The following is a 21,765-nucleotide window of genomic DNA, read 5'->3' as shown; positions in this document are numbered from 1 at the left end:
CCATTATTGGAGTTCAGAAAATAAAAAATGAGTTTTTGAAGTAAACAAGCAGGGCCGAAGTTCCGTGAAAGGATGGTGCACAATCTGGAAATCTAAAATTTTGGAATCCATATTTTACCAACAAAATTGAAAATCCGTACGATATTTAAACTTATTAGGGAACGAAATTCGGTCTCATATATAATAATATTCTCCAAAGAAAGCGTCCAAATTTAAAATATGGTTTACAAAGATAAACCGTCAACAGTTTTGGAAGTGCAGCAAGAAGTTCGCGCGGCAATACACTATCCGAATGAAACGAATTACCTCTCAAATGCCATATACCATTTAGAAATAGCATATACTACTTGTATTCCTCAAAACGGCGGACATATTGAAAAACTAATTTAATTAATTTTACTTGTAAGTGCATTAGTAGTTAGTGTTAATTACTTGTAATCATTTCACGTAGACATTTAAACGTTGAAATAAGTAATTTGCGAAATTTGTTTTTAATATGACTTCTTAACAATGCTCTAAAACGGTTGTGAACAAGTGAACAGTTTCATATCTTAATAATTTAAATCTTATAACCAGTTTTTAATTTTACCTGCCAATGAAGCCAAAACGGTAAGTCAGAGACCCGTACTACGTTATATAATTGAATTTGGTAGTGGCTAATCGAAAGTCCAATAATATGCAGGGTGTCTCATTTAAGAAAATTGAGAAAAGTATCTTTCTGCGAAACGTGGCAACACCGAGTATTTTAAGAAAATATTTTAAAAGCAACCCAACATTGGTGGTTCAAACAGAATCCGAATTCTGAAGATGATCGCCAATAAGTTCGAAACGGTGCATTACAGACCCATACTCATATATATATATATATATATATATATATATATATATATATATATATATATATATATATATATATATATATATATATATATATATATATATATATATATATATATATATATATATATATATATATCGTTGAATTTGTCTTTGAAGGGACTGTCCAAAGATGCCATAAAATGTAGAGTGTTGCATTTAAAAAAATGTGACTTTGTTTTACCATTTTAATAGAAACAACTTTTGTATGTAAATTGTTTCTGTATGTTTCGAGATAAAGTATAGGCCCCTCTTAAAGGGGCACCCTGTACATGAGTTTATTCGTTACGTAGGAAATAGAAAAAGTCACATTTGGAAATATAAAAAAATGCGAAAATTTAATAACTGCAGTCATATACCGAATGTAAAAAAAAAGTCCTGTCCATTAATACGGGGCAATATAAACTTTTAAAATTTTGTTTTCGGTTTCATGGAACCCTATCTTTGTTGTTGTGGATCATAGTATTTCAATTTTCAAGGCCGATTTTTTATCACAAAACAGTTACTGCTGGTGACTTAAACCTCTACCTTACCTTACTTTTTTTACTAAAAAAATGGGGAATTGGCAAATTTAATAACCAAAGTCAAATACCGGGTGGTTGAAAGTACTGTTCATAAATGTGGGTGTACTGAGCAGCCGGTAGCCCCTTCTATCCAGTCATATGATCGAACGAATTTAATTTTCTCGCCTCCAAAAACCGCCAGTAACAATATTTTGCATGAATTTTAAAAGCTCCCTAAACTGCTAAAATTATGCGACAGAAAACTGAAACATCCTGCATAAGAATAAAATTATCATTTCCTTAAAGAAGTGAATTACTTTTGTTTTAGGTCAATATCGAAAATTATTACTTCTCACATCACCCGATTAAGCAATTAGTAAATTACAGTGCTCGTCCAATTGATCGTGTCCGTGTGACACTTTAAATGTCCTAACGTTAGAATGCATGTCTCCGAAATTATTTATCGTCGACATGAATCTAATAAAGTTTTTTTTTCTAAAAGCAGATGTCACTAAAAATTATTAAACTGCTATTTGCATTCACACCACTAAATTCAAGAAAGGTGGGAATTCTCGACGGACTCTCCGATAACCATATTATTCTATTAGAATGGAAGCAGCAGCGAAGAGACGACGCCCGACGCGGCGCCTTGATAAGAGAGTCTTTTAATAGAAACTCCGTCATTCTGGAATAGATTATGGAATTGCTGGGGTCCGGAATTTTGTGCCGTTTGTCAGGGCTTAACGAATTTTAGAAGATTTCGCGTAGAGAGCGAATTAATTTGATTCAGTTACGACATTTTCAAGCTGTTTTCATGGCATTCAACCATGATTCATATTCAATACTCTCAGGGTATCAAAACTGTCTAATTTTTGTCAATTCTTGTTGGTTACGGCCCTAACTACTAAAACCTAAATTTGTTGCCGTGTACATACTGACCTCGTAAAGTCAGGATCTGTTGAGTCAAATTGAGTCAATGCCACTTTAAATACATACAATGAACTTTTTAAATCTGCCATAAAAAGGAGTTTCGTACTAATAAATAAAGCGTTACAAAATATTATGTCAATCCGAAAGCCGTATATTTTTAGCAAAAAACTCAAAACAGTAAAAAAAAACGAGCGAACGTCTATGTTGATTGTTTGACTAACTTTTATATTTTTACGTTATGTTGCGATTTTTCTACAATTTTCATTTTAATTGTAGAGAGAAATATAAATCTTTTTAGAATTTTTGTATTCTTCGATTAAATACCACACACACCACATATTCGTGTTTGAAAAAAACTAAGTTTGATACCCCATAGATAGAAAACAAAGCGTTCAAATGGAAAATGACACAGAAAAAATATCTAATCTTATATCTATTCTTTTTTTACACCCTTTAAAATAAAGTGAATGCTAAAACTAGTTTTGGTGACTTAAGATATAATACTAAACGTCTGCCAAAATGCATGTATGGTATATTGATTATATTTACTGTGATAAGTGTTGGTCCTTCCACCTATTTCCACTTATTTTGTACATGGTTCGTTGCCACTTTAGTTGCGTATATAACCTTTCAAAACTTGTTATTATACCTGAATTAGATCAATGAACCCAAAATTACTTTCTAGGCTATGCCTTAAATTCTATCATATAAGTTAATTAAGCACCGAAGAAAATGCACTTAAGACTCTACAGGAACATCTAAAACATTCCAGCTAAACACAGTTAAGTCCTTTTCTCAAACTTTTCTAATGACAATTTTTGTCTGTAACCAGTTTTCATTAAGTTCCATTTTTTTAAATTGGAGTTAACAATTCGTACAGGGTGCTTTTTAATTCCATGTTGAAAAGTCCTAAAGTTTTAAAAATAATGATAATTAACACTAATGTTTTGCCTGAAAAAATGATTAAGAATTAAAAGAATATGAACAAATAAGAATAACAACAATAATTTTAATGGACATAAAAAACTGTGCACGTCAGATTCCGCACGAACTCCACTGGTGGAAATTTATTTATTTAAAACACGTCTGTAAACTGTCGAACTCCAGAGGAAAAGAGCAAAAGGAGTTTCGTGAATTTCCAGCGTATATTAGCTTAAGTTACCAGGAGATTCAAGACGTTTCCTTTTTGTTCCGAGCTATCGAAAACATGCCCGTGATGTAAGGTATTACGAGATATTTCCTGCAAATGCTGCAGACGGTGACACAAAAGTATGTGAACAGAGCAATTGACCGCCTTTTGTTAGACCCCAGACATTTTACTTTTCTCCGTCATTACAATGGATGTCCTACGGTAATAACGTAGAAAAGGAGTGGCGGGAATTTCAAATTTCAGCTTGATGGAATTGTTAAACGTCTAGGTGTTTTGTGCTGCTAGAACCCTCAGGTTTTCTTTTTTTTTTCTTTTAATTCTAAACATCTAAAATTTTAATACAAACTCTTCAATTAAAACTAGCAGTCCAATTCTGAATGCACTGTGAGGGAAGACAAAGATTGTAGTTGGAAATGGAGTGAGATATATTTTCTGTGCATACCCAAAGCTGGTGGTTATTTCCCATGAGACTTTGCGATTGCATGATAACACATTATAATTGAAACTAAAATATCAGTACTACAGCAATAAAAATGCATAAATTGAAATAATTGTTAACGTAATATATAAGGTAATTAAGCACTTAAAAATTACGCTATTAATGCATATCCATTTTTTAGTATTTAGTAGTAGCGAACGCGGGTTTCCTTCTCAATGAAAAAAAAAGTTATGGTCTGTTCATAGATATAAGAAAGTTACCAATTGCTTTTGAATGGGATTATCCAAGGGTTGTTATTAACATACAATGCAACAAGACTATTACCTAAAGTTTCGGAATTTAAATTCAGGTAAAATTGTGGTCCGTAATAGAATATATTTTATACCTACCTGTGTTTAATATTCGTGTGCAAATTATGCAAAATACGTGCGAGTCTAGTGTATCTCAGGAGATGCTCCCGCCCAAATGTAGAAAACACCATTCTATTGAGAATTCTATTGAGAATGTTTATTTGACTCTCATTGAACATGGTGCCAGCAAGCAAGCATCTTTAGAAGACACGGCCACTTGACGAAAATTCCAACATGAACTCTATGCAAATTGTGAATAATCCCATTTCAGCGAGGAAAAAAAGAAGCGATGCACACATTTTCTCGAGTGATCTCGAAAGTGATCAAGATATAATACGGCGTAAAATTTACCAGTTATACGAGGAACAAAGCGTGCCTACATTAGATAGCTTAATTAGGAGGCTTGAAAAAGATGAAACCGGTGTTAAATCTGGCAGAACTACCTTATGTGTATTCAACACATGGGTTTAATATCTAGAAAAAATTAGGATTTACAGAGAACAAACAAAGGCCAATTATTTACTTGGATGAAACCTGATTCGACACTTATGATACCCCTGAAAAGGTTGGGTTGACTCAACTGACAAGTGTAAAACAAACGCGCCATCAAAAAGAGGTAAAAAAAACAACTATTTTGCATGCTGGCTCTAAAGATGATTGGATTCCAAATGGACTTTCTCTGCCTCTGAAAACTATTAAAGATTCTTCTCTGAATTACCATGAAGACACCACCGATGATTTATTTCAAAGTTGGTTTAAAAACAAACTAGTTCCAAACATTCCTCCTAATAGCGTAATTGTAATGGACAACGTAAGTTATCACAGTAGGCAGTTGACTAAAACCGCTTCCTCGCGTGACACAACAGCAACAATCCAAAACTACATGTATAATAACGACACTTATTTTAACGAAGATTGTACCAAAAAGCAATTAATTGAAGTCCTACAAAGCTTGAGCCTACATAATATGAAAATTATGCAAAAAATCTGGGGCATACAGTTTTAAGGCATATTGAACATGTTTGGCACCAACTAAAATCTGTCATTCGTCGTAACAATGTTTTCCCCGTGTTATCTCCAATGTCCTTAAACTTATAGAAACCGAAGTTTTTAACATCCCTCCACAAAGTTGGGCAAATTCTGTTAAACATATAGAAAAAGCAGAACAATCGTATATCCATATTGCAAATAATAATTAGAACAGGCGATGATAGCGATAGTGATACTGATATATTATGTGAATAATTTTAAGTAATTTAAGTAGGTAATAAAAATAATTTGTAATTTTATTTTGGATTTAAACATAAATACATACATAGATAAATAAATATTGTTTAGTATCTTTCCTAACAAAACCCCAAATAATTAAATTCTAAGCAAAGTACGGACCTGTTCGGCCATATTTCATTCTTACAGCTTGCCCGGGTCTTTCCTTATTTCGTATCAGTTAGTCACTTTCTTATATCTATGAACAGACTTTAGCACTCTCAAAATTATAGTAGTAACAAGAAAAATTATATCTTAAACCAACAGAAATTTTTCAAAGAAACGTAAACAGGCTACTATAACACTACTACTATTTACAGTTTCATTTAAACTCTGAAGAAACTAAACGTTAACATCGAAATATAGTAGTATAATCATTCAAAGATCCTGTTTTTATTAACATTTTTTCAAATTTCTTTTTTTGTCTTTTTTTTCACTCTTTAAAATGAATCTTATGGGTACTTCTTGGTCACACCTAATTTCCACACTCTTAAACTAAAATTAAATCACAATAAAAGCATTAAAAAAGAAGTGAAACAAAAATGGGAAAACGTTTCGCGTCTAAAACGCTAATGACATGAATTATACACAATACTTACAATATATAACAAAAAAATACAGTGTGTTAGTTCCAGCCTATTATATAACAATATATTTATTTGCAGAAAAATATTATTTACGTCGTTATTTTAAAAAATAAACATTCGAAAAAAAAAACAAAAAGGTACCAAAATCTAAATTGTTCAATTTCACTTGCTATCTCAAAAACCAAAAGAGCTATGAGAATTTTGTTCCTGAGTTTTATAAAGAAAAAGAAACAGCACTGTTGCGAAAACAGCAACTTTAAAAATAAGCGGGATGCCGTAGAAAAGTGTCAAAAATGTACATCCTGTACATAGGAAAAGAAAAATAATACAAATTAATGAAGGAATACAGTTCGATTGATAGAAAATAACAACCAATAAAAACATTGAAACAAGTTATAATAATTAATGCAGCGATGGTTCAAAAACCTTTCCGCCTTTCGAATTCGTTTTTACAAAGGAAGTATCCCCCGACAATTCTAATTAGAGACTTTCTAAAAGCTCGTCGAAAACGTCTTACTTAATTGGTTCTATCCTTTCGGAATTTTTTCATTTAAATTCACTAGTTGTATTTCGCTCAGGGAGTTTCGCCGATGTCATTGGTATCGAAAAACCTAGCCGATGGTTAGAATAAGAATATATAGCTTTTATAAAATCGCAATTGAATCGCCAAATTTTAATTAAGTGCCAAACTAGGGGGCGTAAATCAATTTCAACGTTCAATTGCGGCGACGTACAAGGCAATACTCAAAGCTAGAATGACAAACCGGCTCGAACAAAATATCTAGTTAGAGTTTCCACAAAGCATTTGTTATCACAGTCGCAGCAGTGAATGTAGTTCATTTTACTTGCGTACTGCATGCATATTATATTGGTCCGTTTTAACCCTAAATCAGTGAAGTTATCCGACCAGAGCTTCTAATGTAACTCACAAAGGGGGCAACTCAATGGCGTGCCGAAAGCACCTGAATAATGTCTACTTCTAAACAAAAGTGGCAACCTGAAAGCTCGGAACATGATAATATAAGCCATTGTAAAAAGAGACCTAAACACTGAACTCGATCTAAACTGGAGTGATAGGTTATAGCTATTCGTGTCTTTCTCTGCAATAAACCACAAAATGAGGTGTTCTCGTTATTTATTTATTAGTTCAACTTATAGGCTCATTATCTAATAACAAGTTGCAGTTTCCGTAAAAATTAACTTCAAAACTAATTCAAAACTACTACTGCTTACAATATGCATAAAAAATTATTACAAATTTTGTAATTCTAATTTTGTACTTTTGTCATTAAAGGTCTTGTAGATTTTTAATGTGTTGTATGCGGGAAACTTAAGTATACCAAACTCTTATGTGCAGTGTCTACATTTTATAACCTTCTAAGTCACATAAGTATCAGGTTTTTATTTATTTTAATTACTTTGTTTACTGATATATTACCATCGAAATTATTTACAGATTATTATTTGAGAATCAAATAAAATTTTCTTTAAACATTTGTAATTCATATACATATGTAATAAATACATATTATGTGTGTATTTTTTTTTCAGGAGTATTATCTCAAAGCAGACACCTAAATATATACATTTAATTAAAACTTTTAATTTTTTGAAAAAGGAAGAAATTTTATATTTTCTTTTTAAATTCTTGTGGCAATTATATCAATACCAAAAAATTAAACACAAACACAAAATTGCCACAGTTAAAAATAATCAAAATATATCTCTCGTATAACCACTTACAGTTAAAAGAAGGCTAAACAATTAAAATGATTATCCAAAGTGCCATCTAGCAAATGATTTACTTTCAGAAAACCCAAACAACCAGAAAAATTCAGAAATAATATAAATAGTCTCTTATCACATATCTGCCATTAGTGTCTCCGCGACTGACAAAGAATCCCTATTATTAGCCGTCTCCCTCTAAATAAAATGTGCCTCACAAAATCAAGATTGGCTGCATTGTCATTCCAATTTAGATCGAGTTCGAAACTGGCCAAATAGCGCCACCTACGAAATGCCACCATCCAATGAATCTATATACCTATCAACCCTCTTCGGTCCATCTTTGGATATAAGCTTCCCCAGCCTTCTACGCTCTTTTGTTTGTCGCTTATTCTGGACCTGGCTTGATTTTCAGATCATCCGCCCACCTCATTTGAGGTCTTCCTTAATTTATTTTATTTTCTCTTTGTTTTTGCTTTTGTTTTATTTTATATCCATTCGTTTACTTCTCTATCTCTCAGTTTTACCCCTTACATTTGGCTTTCCATTGATATTTGTACTTGCGCATGTTTGCCTTTTTTGTTGACCATAGATCCATAGATCCGGTGATATTATAAAAATAACTTCAAAATATTGTTTCACGTCAGTCTTAGCACCTCATCAAATATTTTTCAAAGTAATTTATTATCTTAACCAATGTTGATTCAGCAATATAGTCCATCAGCTGTTGCCGTAAAAAGGAAAACATTACTTGTACTTTCTAATCAGCGTGAAGTATATTTCAGAAATTAACAACTATTAATGTTGATAGAAAAGTATATTATTCTGTTAAAAATAAACAAACGACTTTTTACTTTGGAACCATTTTACCACTGCTTCGCTTATTGAGCGGTTCGAACAACAAAGGAACACCGACGCGGGATACGAGGAAGACGCTACCAGGATCAAATTCCAGTGGGTCAGGCGTGTCAATATTCTTTTGAACTTCAAAGCTCGATAAAAGATTTATAATCCCCAATTTCACACCAAGCAAACCGAATCTTTCACCTACAAAATTAAAAGTTTCAAAATTTCAACATAGATAAGTTACGTGGGAAGTTTTAATTTTATCACACATTAGTCGAAATTTAAGATAAAACACAAAATGGTTGAACGATCAACATTCAATATATCAAGAACGAATATGAAATATTTAACAGCGGGCTTTCCTTCTGAATCAAAGCTTATGTGTAGAACATTTCTGCACACAAATTGCAGAGGAAATATCCGAATCAGGTGGTCGTCAAAATATATAATATGATAAGAGAACAAGGTTGTTTCCTTCCTCTTCTTTCCTTTTTTTCGATTTTACAACTGCACTTTGAGAAGGGGGCTAGTTTTGAAAAATCTATGTGGTTAATTGGTCGTGCTTTCAAAGATAAAACCTTACCGATACAAATGCGAGGACCTTCTCCAAATGGAAAGTAATTGTAACCGTCGTTATTGAGGGTGCTTTTGTCAGCAAATCGCTGAGGATCGTACTTTTGAGGTTCTGGATAGTAATTTTCGTCATAGTGAATACCCATCATGGGTATGATAACGGGTGTACCTTTTTCGATAACTGTTGTAGTTCCTGGGATTGTGTAATCATTGGTACACCGTCTATCCAAAAATGGAAGCACTGGATATTTTCGTAGAGTTTCTGAAAACCAAAATAACCTTAACAAACTCCAAACAAGTATTTAACTGTTTTCTGGAAGACTATTTAAGAGCAATCTTAATATTAATTAATGATATTAGAAGTTAGTGCTGCTTACCATTAATGCACATATCCAAATAATGAATGTCGTTTATTCCTTCGTACGTTATACTTCCATGACGCTCTATATTTTCTTCTATTTCCCTTCTGAGTCTATCTTGGACGTCTTTGTTCATAGCTAGTTCATATAGTAAAAATGCGATTGTACTGGATACAGTTTCAAATCCAGCGGTGAAAAATTGCATCGCTTGTGCCAAGAGCTTGTTGTCAGCTGAACAGAATGACAAGTTTGTTAAACAACACTTTAGTCACTTGTTTTGCAGGGGGTACAAATTTGTGGTACGATTAAAATTGCTGCTTACTAAATGCCTCGTCTTCATTAGGCGTTCTCTTAATTTGCAGCAGAAGATCGATCATATCGATTACTTTGTGACTCGCCACTTGCTCCCTTACAGAGATTACGTGCCTTAAAATGGCTTCCAATCGGACCACAATCCAGTTGTCCACTTGGTATACGCGTAGCAATCGTACAATTGTGGGCGTGAACCAACTCATTAGCTGCCTCACTGTGTTGGTAAATCTGAGTTCAAATGGAATACAAAGAGAAGAGTCTGATTGCCATGGCAGAACATAAACATGCATATTGTTTAACATTACATGTAAAAACCATTAATAATTTTGATATCACCAAATCAAAATGTGAATTTGCGTAACTTTAATTGACATTTTTTCAATAAAATCTCTAATTGGATTTGCTTTTACCAGTTACTTACCCCACACAACTGTAGCATTCTACAAACGCGTGAATCTTTTGGTTTCCGGTTAGGTTACGCTCAGCTTAGTTTATGAAAAAACAGTTTTTAGCCTTACCTTAAATCAAACAAAGCTCTACTCATTCTTCGAAACTCCGACTCTTCGTTTACGAAACAATTAGCTTCGACACCAAATGCACATCTGGCTATGACTCCCGTGGAGTATTTCGCGCACACTTCCTTCACTTCAATTGATCTTCCTGGTTTGCAATTACTTTTCAAGTAGTCGACCATTGATTCCGCCTCTTTATTAACTAAGGGATGCATAAGTTTTAATTTCCCGGACGTGAACACGGGACTGACCTTTGAACGAATCTTCTTCCAATAAGTGCTTTTCATGAAGAACATGAAATACGACATGAGCGGCTCGTTATCTGGTGCAGTCACCATCCTGTTCTCGAAATGTGCGAAATCCTTCTGAAGGACTGCTTTTACGATTTGTGGTGATTTTAGTATTAAGTAAGGCTCGGCAAATACGTATATACCAAAATAATCATGATTTTTGGCTTGGTCGTAAAGATTTTTCAGCCAATCTCCAACGAATACCTTTAGCGTGAGGACAGGATAGAAATTTCCAAACAATATAGATGGTTTAATGAAAAAAACATTTTTCCTTTGCCAATAAGATTGTTTTTTGTTTAAGAACGCGAAGATTAAAATTAAAACTATCAAAATTATGACCATGAAATATATGCCGCACGCCATCTGTAAGAGATACAACAAATTATTTCTGTGAGAAATTGATTATTATGAAATAAAATAGGCCTGTATCCAGAGTTATTACTAAAACCTCAAAACCTCATTACTAAAACAATAATAACAATGCCTATAATAACAAAAATTAGTAATAGAAATAACAAGCCATTTAAATAAATTTATGTCCTAATATAGTAATTAAAGTGATGATGATGATAGTTTCTATATATTTCTATAAAGTTTAATTTTGCCACCCTAGCATAAAACTTTAATATATTTTACTTTATCAGTACTTTTCCACTCTATTTGGTTGTACATGGTCTAACTCACCGAAGTTCTAAAAATAACGCTGGCACCTCAGAGATAATTAAATAATAAAAATAATAATATTTGCAGAAATATCTTTTTGCCACAATTGAATTTAAGAACCCCATGGCGGTCGAAATGAAAATATTTCCAGCAAGAATTCCATCACTACTTTTGGTTTTATATTCAATTGAAATACTTTTTTTTAACTAAACCACAAAAATATACATAAAATATATTTTCAAAGATCAAGCTAATTTTTGAAAAATCATCACCATTTCGATATTTTTTGTTTCTTAATTTTTATTAGCGGGGTACATACGCATATTGCACAAATACATCACCGAAACGATGGCTAATCTACGTGAACTATAACCCCTGCGTAAAATAATATGTGGCAAGCATTTTCTAATCTATAAAAATGCCTTTATGTATTAACATCAAGTTGTAGGAAATTATAAGAATCGCGTTTAAAGAGAAAACATTAACTGAGGTCGGCGGCAAAACTCCAAAGTAGCAAAACACATTAAAAAACAAACTGTATACCTAATATTTCGATTTGGCGGTTATGTTCAATTTTATTATTTTTATAAATATAATTAATTCGTTTTACCGCAGTTATCGATCAGCTAGCAGCAGCAACACTGTGCGTTCAAAGCACTGCACAAAACACCATTTAACTAATTATATCCTTCTCTGGGACATGACGTTGTCACGAATTAAAATTTATTTATTGGTTACTTTTCGATAATGAAATAATCTTTGGCGGTACTAATCTAAACATAAATGATGCCAGTACGCATGTAGTTATATCGGTTTTCATCCAAGCCTTGTTCCAGAAATTAAACAAAATAATTTTTCCAACATATAACCCGAGTTTCTAAATCGATGAATTTTATTCTTTACCGGTTATCGCAAAGCTGTATATTTTATATTTAGGTATACTAAAAATATATTATTTGTTGAATATTAGCTGCCATGACTGAAATATAAATATTTCCTAATTTCTTCCTAATCATGTTATGAGCAATTAAAATATGATTGCAAGTTAAACGGCATATTATTAGGCCAAGTCCAAGTCCAAAAATAAGCAAAGATGTTGCTAGTGACATCTTTTAATGAAAAAATAAACTAACGACGTAGCGGAAAACTTCCCAACAGAATGCTGCAGCTATTGATCCCAGCAATATAACTGTTCTATCATAAAAATATTTTTATTATTTTGTTGTGTACCGAACAAATTTCATTATTTTTAAATTTTGCAAAATTTTGAAGAATATGTTTTTATACCGTGTTTCATTAATAACCACACTCTCACCGGAATTAATCGTCTAGGAAATATCTACTTCTCGAATGCTGCCCGTGATTCCATTGATTATTAACAAATTTGAGGATATTTAGAATATGCATTGTCTGGTATATTAATTATGAAAAAAGTGTGACATTTTTTTTTAATAATAAGAAAATTTATCAGATTTAAAAATGTAGTTTAGGTACATCTGAAACAAAAAAATGCGTTAAAAGCACACCCTTTTATGTATCGTACCTTAACTACCTCCATCAACTGAAAAAAGAAAACAGAAAACGGTTAAAAGAGAATCAAGATACATATCGGCTTATATCTATCTAAAGTGGGAAAAAACTGTACACAACATACTCTGTTTTTAATAAATTAAAAAAACGTTAATTTTTTTTAAATAAAAAACCCTATTTATTTACAGGTTTTTAAAAAATACTTTTTGACGACAAAACATGATGTAATTTTTTATAATTTTGGAACACGGTTTTCTTCTTATTGCATCTTTGAAGTCATATCCACTTGGTGAAAATAAAGCAATGTCGAAAGTTAGCGTCTCTAATATTTCCAATTTAGTTTGTGTCAATTGATCGGTTAATTAACCAAAATAATTTTTAAAATACCATGAAATTTATATTTATATTTACATTGGGCATTACGTCGCCGTCGCGTCATTCTAGGAACCAAATGGAGTCGATATTATTATTGGGATTCGTATCGTATTTGGATATTCCTTGGTAAATTGGACATCACAAACGCATAATAATTGAATATAAAATACATATTATTATTAAATAATTATAGATCATATTCTACAATTGCAAGATATTATTTAAAATATTTTTGACTAGTCAATAAAAAAGTGGTCAATTAGCCATTCCCAAGACTAGTTGGGTATTATATTATATATTAAATATACTAATTAAGTTGGAATTGGAATTTGAATTTATTTGATTCGGGCGCTCAGGTTGTTGTGCTATTGTGCCCGGGCCCAGTGAAGGAGAATTCGTGAGTTACGAGGGAGTCTAGAGGAGACCGACTGCCGAGGCATAGCGAATCAGCCTTCCAACACCCACTTCCAGAATGTTGATACTATTTCCTGTGTCCACTCCCAGAATTTCCTCACGGAGTTCGCTAAGTAGTTCACAGTCGACAAATACATGCAGATGAGTTTCATCCGCTGCGTTGCATCTTGTCATAATACATCTTGTATGATGCCAATGTTCCTAAGATGCTTTCTTGTTGAACAATAGCCCAATAGTCAGCCTCAGCTGAAATGGACTTTTAATGAAGCTGTCGGGTACTGGGGTAGGACAGATAGGTAGTATTTGTTTTTTTTTTTTTTGATAGCCTATCTGTCCTCTCGTTCTCTAGGATTCCATAGTGTCCTGGGACCCAGGGAGTGTGACGTGATTTGCCTTAGCAAGTCTGTCAAGCATCTCAATGCAATCTCGGATCATCCTTGAGATGATTTCGACTGACATAAGCGACCTGAGGGCTACACGGCTGTCGCAACATATATATGTGTTTGTTCATGTAATTTAGGCCGACAATATCTGGCACCAGCCCAAATGGCATAAATTTCCGCTTGGAAGATGGTGGTCATATGTCCCAGTTTTAGAGTTTTCTCTGTTCTTGGTCCATCGCACCAGTATGCTGTTCCTTTTTGTGTCTTAGACCCGTCTGTGTCTCAGATGAGCCGCTTCGGTTTCAGAGAGGGGGAGTTCTCTGCCCAATCCTGCCTATTAGGGAAGATTACTCTGAAGTTGGTTTTGAAGTGGTAGCTCGTGGAGCTGCGATCACCACCCAGGGTCAGAACCTGCTCCAGATCCTTGTCCCTAAGTATGTCTACATGTCCATAAACCGCCTTCCTCCAAAAGCCATTAAAGTGCAGCCTCATGGCAGTTTGTTCCGCCGAGGCTTTAGCATATAGAGCATTAGCATTTAGTATAGCTAATTAAGTTACTATTTGAAAGCTATGAAAATATCTCTTGCCATATTTCCAAAAACTTTAAAAATACAACGTTACGTTTTTTTAAGGACATTTTCACTGACTATTCTTGTACATTTTATTTCCTGCAAAATACACCACTTTCTGCAAAATTTAGTAAAAGCCTACACTCAGTAGCTAACCGACTTTTCTCATTTTTGTAAGCTACTGCTTAACTTAATTTTACAGAACATGGTGTTTTTTTAGAATAAATAAAACAATATCATTTAATTTAATTTTAAAATATTATTGTCAAGATCGGAATCCCGGTTCATATTATACCATTTCTAGGTTATCAGATATGGACCTCAGCACTCGATCTGCTTTTAACAATCAAAAAACAAATTTTATAACTATATCAATTGTTTTCCGAAAAAAAAAAAAAAAAATATATATATATATATATATATATATATATATATATATATATATATATATATATATATATATATATATATATATATATATATATATATATATATATATATATATATATATATATATATATATATATATATATATATATATATATATACTTAAAAAAAATGTTCGCGCAAAGTATTTGTTGACCACGACTACATATCTTTTACTCAATTATGATGTTGATCACATTAATCGTCTCCTAAAAAATGGGAATGGCTACGTGGGTAGTGCAGGGCTTTGTTATTTATTCTGGTGCAGGTTGACTAAATTGTTGTTTCCGGTTCTTCAAGACCTGCAATAACTTTTACCATGGTGAAATTCAAATTAGAACAACACATGGAAGATGTAATAACATCTTTTGTTTTTTGGATTCTGTTTTTTTTACGCGAACATCGATAGCGTTTAATCCGTTATGTTGTACAATGCAACAATTATTAAATTATTCATTGCCCTGCTCCCTTCCCCCCCTGCATCAAAACATAATGGAAAGACCTTGCGCTGTGCCCCGATATCCCCCAGCTGGCCCGGCAGGAATGCCACTCCTTACTATCGCGTCGATATAGCAATAGCTCGCGCGTAACGCCCTGGCAAAACCGCGCTACCCGCTTTCCCAGTCACCATTTCCTTTAATCGTGTCATGACGCGGCCGATCAACAATCACCAATTATTTTGCCCTCGTTGTAGATGACGCCCGCGAGGGTTGTCCAATGGATATTCCTCGTGAAACTATAGTTGCGAAATAAAGTGCAGCTTAGTTCCGGAGATGGAGTTGCGGATATGCAAAACTCCGATATACGTAATGCAACTTTTCGTATTTATAACGAGCTTTGACGGTGGCCAAACGGGGTAAGTTTGGAAACTTCTTTTGAGCCTGATTGGCAAGAGAAGTTACCATTTAATTTAATAGAAGTAAAGGGTTTAATAAGTGTGTAATAAAGATTTGTTTTCGGTTTTGTTTTTTTTTTTTATTTGAGAGGACGTGTTGCGAACTTGAATATTATTGGACTTCTTTTTTATGAGATATTTAATGGCGCGTCTCACATTCAGACAGGGTCATTTAAAGATAGTTTGAATGCTCAGCCCCAAAATAGCGGTAGCGGGGTCAGCAAAATTCGGCTACCCTGCAAAATAATTCGAGTTATACTGTTTTTTACAGAACATTTTGTACTATACGGTACGTACTATAACTTCAAGTTATTTGAAACAACCGAATATCAAATTTTTAACGGAAATACAATTTAATATTTAAAAAAAAATTGTTCCAAAATTACAGCATGCAAGTTTTCATTCCGCTTAATCAATTTAAATGCGAAAAATAATCGATAATCCCAAGGTAGAAACTGAGAAGGACTTTTACTGCATTAACTATATACATACATATAACTATAACTTATCGCCGGCTTCTTCTTAGAAAGCTAGCATTTCTCAAATATATTTTTCGAAGAAACAGGGTCATGGTAAATCTATAAAAGAAAATAAATCCTTCTTAAGCAGTCAAAAAAGTCAAAGTTGTTTTGTAGATAGAATTACGATAATTACGATCTGGCAGCGTTAGTTGATGTTATACTGATTTTATTTCAAATTGCATAACAAACAACGTACATTGAATCGTCTGGTACTTGTGTTCAAATATGTGGATGTTTTTTGACCAATCCAAAAATTTTGATGCAAAATTTATGCCGTTTTATGGTGGACATAATTAAATTACTAATTATATTAATTAAATATTAGTTTCAATTGTGTTCGCAAATAACTCGAAAAGAGACCAAAAAAAGCAGACTGAAATCCACCACTCTCTTAAACATCTAACTTACATTTACTACCAATTACTCAAAATGCTCAAAAGAAGAGAGGATTAGATTGTAGTGCTTACTCCAAAAACTTTAAACGCAATATGGACTTCCTCAAAAAACTGTTGTATATTTGACAAGCTATTGTGTGTGGCTCCATCTGTAAGCCATAGAGCATTGATAAGTTATAAAATTGCTCATCCAACTTTTGTTTAGCAAAAACACAGGTAGCGAAAACTACATGGGTGACGTCAATGTGTCGGCAATATTAGACTCGTTCAAGCAGAGCTACGACAAACGAATAAGGCCCAATTACGGAGGTAGGTTTTACAGTTTCTCTCAATAGATTCAATTAAATCAAAAAATAGAAGCGACCAGTGTTTTGTTTTCGAAAATTAGGTCAGCTTTGAAAAGAAGTGTTCGCAACGCAAATTGTGTATTTCCATTTGGTTAATTCTGCCGTTTATTTGTTCACTGAACAACACGGTTGAGCTAAAATTAGTAACCTCTTGTTCCTTACAGGTCCACCAGTCGATGTAGGTGTGACAATGTATGTTCTGAGTATCAGTTCACTATCAGAAGTTCAAATGGTACTTAACTTTGAGCAAGCTAAAATTATATTTGCATGCGTTATCAAAAATTCTAGAGGTCCATTCGCAAAGACAGTCTCATTTGTTTTTTTCAAAATAACCTGTAAATTTAAGGAATGCGTGGATCTGAGGGTAACTTGATTTTGATTTGGTTTTCACTCAGGTTTTTACCGGGGTCCATAAAAAGTTCAACAAAAACGCCAAAAACTAAAGTGAATTTACACCTGATTTAACTTCTAGGACCTCCCGTCGATGTTGGAGTCACGATGTACGTTCTCAGCATCAGTTCAGTTTCGGAAGTGTTAATGGTATATTTTTTAACGAAAAAATTTCAATCACGCGCCGTGTAAAAAGCCTGCTATGTCAATCAATCTACATTACAGAGATGAAAGTTTGCCTGAATTTCCATTCTATTCTTTTTGCTTTTTATTTCAATTAAATAAGCACGCTAACAAATTGCAATCTCTTCTTTGCCATTGCTAGTGTGTCGACCGATTTAATTTTAATTTAAATGCTTATTAAAACTTGAATTTGCCCCGAATAGATAAATGGTTAAGGAAAATTTTGCTGAAAATTTGAATGAAACGTTTCTCTCAACCTTATTTACTACGGTAACGGTCCTGAATACCTTGACTGTGTGCATGTCATCCATTGGCCAATCGCATATCCATATTGAATTTTTTGGTCGAGCAAATTACAAAAATTAAAATTCAAAGTCCAATTTATTCGATTTATTTTCATCGTTTAAGCTTTTTTTGTTTTTTGCGATTGACTTATCCCAATAATAAATATATTAATAATTTGAATTGACAACCTATTGCTTGGCCAAAACTACATAATGTATACTAAATTCTGCTTTGTATATATTTCCGTGCGCTTCTTGATGGAATAAATATATCCTTATAAAAATGCTGGAAACCAAATCAAGGATGTAAAGGTCCCTCTAGGACGTGACCGCTGGATAAATAATTTAAATTTTAATGGTAATTATTTTGAAAAAAAATGTCATTAATCATCTAATGGTAGCAACACATATGCTCGGAGTAGTAGTAGCGGTAGTAGTAGGATAGATTTTTAGCAAGCAAGGGTCGAACCCCTCTTACGAGTTCTTCAAGAATATATATGAATATTTGACAATGACAAATATCATATTTTGACTTCTAAATTTTGCAGCACCTTTCGTGTCACCCAAAAGTGCCAGCTTTGTGAAAACTGTAAGGCTCTATATTTACTAGAAATGGGACCAGCGGTAACCTCCAGGGTTACCCATTAATTCCCTTAATTAAAATTAACAACTTTGGTCAAGAATCTCAGAAAATATTTTTTTTTTTAGTAAAACATCCTTTACCTACATATCTCCAAATTTCATACATCTCTTTGTCACATAACATACGATAAATTCACAACATGACTTATTTTTATTTTCATGCAAAAGTATAAGGGAAAACCCCCCACAAACCTTTGACATGTCCGCAGGTAAGGAAGTACGTGCATTGTTTATTGTGGAACAACTCTGAATATAAAAATAAGTTTGGTTATTTTTGATACGAAACATTTGTTTAAATATAAATTTTACTTCAACTTCTGTAAACCAGTTTTAATTTTACAGTAGAATGCAAAATGACATTTAAAATAAAATCACACAATTACCAAATAAAACAATGTAAAAAATGTCACTACGAGTGAGCAGCCAGAACAGTTTCGGGATGGGCATCATTGCAGGGATGACGTTTTAAACAGATTTGGCGACACAACTACGAACATTTCAAGAAGAAAAACGACCACAAAACGAGAGTTTTCCCTTCCCCTGTTATATTCGGGCAAAAGACGATTTAACGATATTTAAATATCCCTTGGTATAAAACAGTGCTTTCGTATAGATTTGGAGTAGCCATTTAAAAGTTCAAAGGAGACCAGTAGACTTATATGAACTCTGACAGTTATCTAAAACATAAAAACTAATGTTTTCTGTCTATTTCAATGGAGGCATTGCACGTTTCCTTGTGTGCATGTGTATGTTCCCCAAACTTTGGCATCCAGTTCAAAATATATTCTTATCGATAGACATGATTTGGATTGCAGGATTTCACTTTGGATTTCTACTTCCGGCAGTTCTGGACAGATCCCCGCTTAGCTTTTCAGAAAAAGCCCCACGTCGAGATGTTGTCGGTTGGGTCGGAGTTCATTTCAAATATCTGGGTACCTGACACATTTTTTGTTAACGAAAAAACATCATCTTTTCACAAGGCCACTACGTCGAACGAATTCATAAGAATACACCATTCGGGGTCCATTACTAGAAGTCTTAGGTACGGCATTGATTATTTTGAAACTACTATTTTTGTAAACGTTTGAGCGCCAGTGAATCATAGTATATTTTGCAGGCTAACCATAACTGCATCGTGCCCCATGAATCTAGAGTATTTCCCAATGGATAGACAACTGTGCCACATTGAAATTGAAAGCTGTAAGTAACGTTCTTCATGTGGTTCTGAACAATAACTTTTTTTTTTTGGAAATTAGTTGGATACACTATGAGAGATATAAGGTATAAATGGAACGAAGGACCAAACTCTGTAGGCGTTTCTAACGAGGTCTCGTTACCGCAGTTTAAAGTGTTGGGTCACCGACAGAGGGCAATGGAAATATCCCTCACCACCGGTAACGTTTTACAACACTTCCAATAGTTATTTAGAATGAGATAGTATTGCGGAGCAACTTTCTGTACCGTTGTAAGAAATATTTGTTTCAGGAAACTATTCCAGATTGGCCTGCGAAATTCAATTCGTTAGATCGATGGGTTATTATCTAATTCAAATCTACATTCCGTCCGGACTGATAGTAATTATTTCGTGGGTGAGCTTTTGGCTAAATAGAAACGCAACTCCAGCCAGGGTGAACCTTGGGGTCACAACCGTACTGACCATGACGACGCTTATGTCGTCCACGAACGCTGCTTTACCAAAAATCTCCTACGTCAAGTCTATAGATATTTATTTAGGAACATGTTTCGTAATGGTATTTGCTAGCCTGCTAGGTGAGTGAGTAGTAACCAAACGGAACTGCACATGTTCATCCTCAGGACCAAATTCTGGACTAACACACAGCGGACTCTTAAAAAACAGTACATTAATAATAATCATAGTAATAATAATATACCTCTCGTTTCTTCTTTTTTCAGTTCACACTCTATTTAATAAATGACATTAAAATAATTTTATAAAAATGTGAAAATAATTTTACTTCCTGTTGTTTCCAAAACGGGTTGTTTTTCAAAGAACAAGGACTTTACCATTGCATTAGACGATTTGATATCATCATATGGCATTGAACATCAGAAAATAGTACACTCGTTGTAAATAAAACTTACCGTCATTATTTCCGTAATTAATTAAGCAATTTTGTTTAAACTAGAGTACGCCACGGTGGGATATATAGCAAAAAGAATACAAATGAGGAAAAACAGATTTATGGCTGTTCAGAAAATAGCAGAACAGAAGAAGCTGAGCGTTTACGGGGCACCGGAAGACCATGCTCCTCGACCTACCGTAAGTAACACGCCAAAAATAAATTGTCTGAATGCCATAAAAACAAGAAATTGAAAACCAAGTGTTATGGATGTCGAGCAGAAATTATGATCCAATTATAAGCGAACATAAGGAGTATTATTTTCTTTTGAATTGAATTAGATCAACGGCAGCCAGTAATATTTTTGCTTTCGAATTGAGTTAAATGAATGTTTTCCTTTGTTGCTTTAATATATTTAGGTTTATTAATTGCTTATGGGTTACTAGTTTGATTTATATTCCGAGCAGACCAGGTGAGCGCAAATAGTCTATTCTCTCTATATTTTCCAGACGCCATGGGCCATTGCCAAGCTAGTCTATTATTTAATAAAGTTTATGATTAAATCCAAGTTATTTAAATAGAACGTTGATATCGATATGTAAATATGTATGGTCTATAGGATGTGCGGGCGAAACCAAACGATCCCAAAGTACGTAGCAGGATATGCGCTGCCGATGGCACCATGAATGGAAGGCGTGGTAGCCGAGAAGGAGGCTTGGACGATGAAACCAGCGGTCCCCAACACATCATCCATCCCAGCAAAGATTTAAACAGGATGTACGGCGTCAGCGCGTCAGATATCGACAAATATTCGCGAATAATGTTTCCAGTGTGTTTCGTCTGTTTCAATCTGATGTACTGGATAATTTACTTGCATATTTCGGACGTGGTCGCCGACGATTTGGTGCTTTTGGAAGGTGTTAATTAAAGACGGAAGAATTGCAACCTT

General features: G+C 33.6%; 2 protein-coding genes across 5 annotated transcripts; one reads left to right on the top strand and one right to left on the bottom strand.

Annotated features, from left to right (window-relative positions):
* Window positions 1-8,630: 8,630 nt before the first annotated feature.
* LOC132705188 (cytochrome P450 6k1-like) lies at window positions 8,631-12,131 on the bottom strand. 2 transcript variants are annotated; one of them, XM_060675636.1, is made up of 6 exons: window positions 11,992-12,131; window positions 10,435-11,081; window positions 9,927-10,144; window positions 9,623-9,835; window positions 9,256-9,507; window positions 8,631-8,873 (listed from the first exon to the last, which is right to left on the bottom strand). In XM_060675636.1, the coding sequence occupies exons 2-6, from the start codon at window positions 11,079-11,081 to the stop codon at window positions 8,677-8,679; spliced, it is 1,527 nt and encodes a 508-aa protein (XP_060531619.1). In that variant the 5' UTR covers window positions 11,992-12,131; the 3' UTR covers window positions 8,631-8,676. The 2 variants fall into 2 exon arrangements, with proteins under 2 accessions (XP_060531619.1, XP_060531618.1); XM_060675635.1 differs by having other exon boundaries at window positions 11,925-12,048.
* Window positions 12,132-15,644: 3,513 nt separating this feature from the next.
* On the top strand, window positions 15,645-21,753 carry LOC132705190 (gamma-aminobutyric acid receptor subunit beta-like). 3 transcript variants are annotated; one of them, XM_060675646.1, is made up of 10 exons: window positions 15,645-15,934; window positions 17,095-17,198; window positions 17,401-17,468; window positions 19,551-19,777; window positions 19,853-19,935; window positions 19,992-20,129; window positions 20,221-20,505; window positions 20,883-21,016; window positions 21,436-21,593; window positions 21,647-21,753. In XM_060675646.1, the coding sequence occupies exons 1-10, from the start codon at window positions 15,852-15,854 to the stop codon at window positions 21,738-21,740; spliced, it is 1,374 nt and encodes a 457-aa protein (XP_060531629.1). In that variant the 5' UTR covers window positions 15,645-15,851; the 3' UTR covers window positions 21,741-21,753. The 3 variants fall into 3 exon arrangements, with proteins under 3 accessions (XP_060531629.1, XP_060531628.1, XP_060531627.1); XM_060675645.1 differs by lacking the exon at window positions 17,401-17,468 and adding an exon at window positions 17,709-17,776 and having other exon boundaries at window positions 21,436-21,744; XM_060675644.1 differs by having other exon boundaries at window positions 21,436-21,744.
* Window positions 21,754-21,765: the final 12 nt, after the last annotated feature.

The sequence above is a fragment of the Cylas formicarius genome, unplaced genomic scaffold, assembly GCF_029955315.1.
Source record: "Cylas formicarius isolate icCylForm1 unplaced genomic scaffold, icCylForm1.1 PGA_scaffold_7__23_contigs__length_41026272, whole genome shotgun sequence".
Lineage (NCBI taxonomy): Eukaryota > Metazoa > Arthropoda > Insecta > Coleoptera > Brentidae > Cylas > Cylas formicarius.
The sequence above is the reverse complement of the archived record's forward strand: the minus strand, read 5'-3'. Positions and strand labels throughout refer to the sequence as shown.

Coding starts and splice junctions, on each gene's coding strand:
- LOC132705190 (XM_060675645.1), top strand. CDS start 15,852: ATGGAGTTGCGGATATGCAAAACTCCGATATACGTAATGCAACTTTTC. Junction 17,777..19,550: donor CAGTTTCGGAAGTGTTAATG/GTATATTTTTTA, acceptor TTTGGATTGCAG/GATTTCACTTTGGATTTCTA. Junction 20,506..20,882: donor GGTATTTGCTAGCCTGCTAG/GTGAGTGAGTAG, acceptor TGTTTAAACTAG/AGTACGCCACGGTGGGATAT.
- LOC132705188 (XM_060675636.1), bottom strand. CDS start 11,081: ATGGCGTGCGGCATATATTTCATGGTCATAATTTTGATAGTTTTAATT. Junction 9,508..9,622: donor TTTGGATATGTGCATTAATG/GTAAGCAGCACT, acceptor TTTGGTTTTCAG/AAACTCTACGAAAATATCCA. Junction 8,874..9,255: donor AGGTCCTCGCATTTGTATCG/GTAAGGTTTTAT, acceptor TTAATTTTGTAG/GTGAAAGATTCGGTTTGCTT.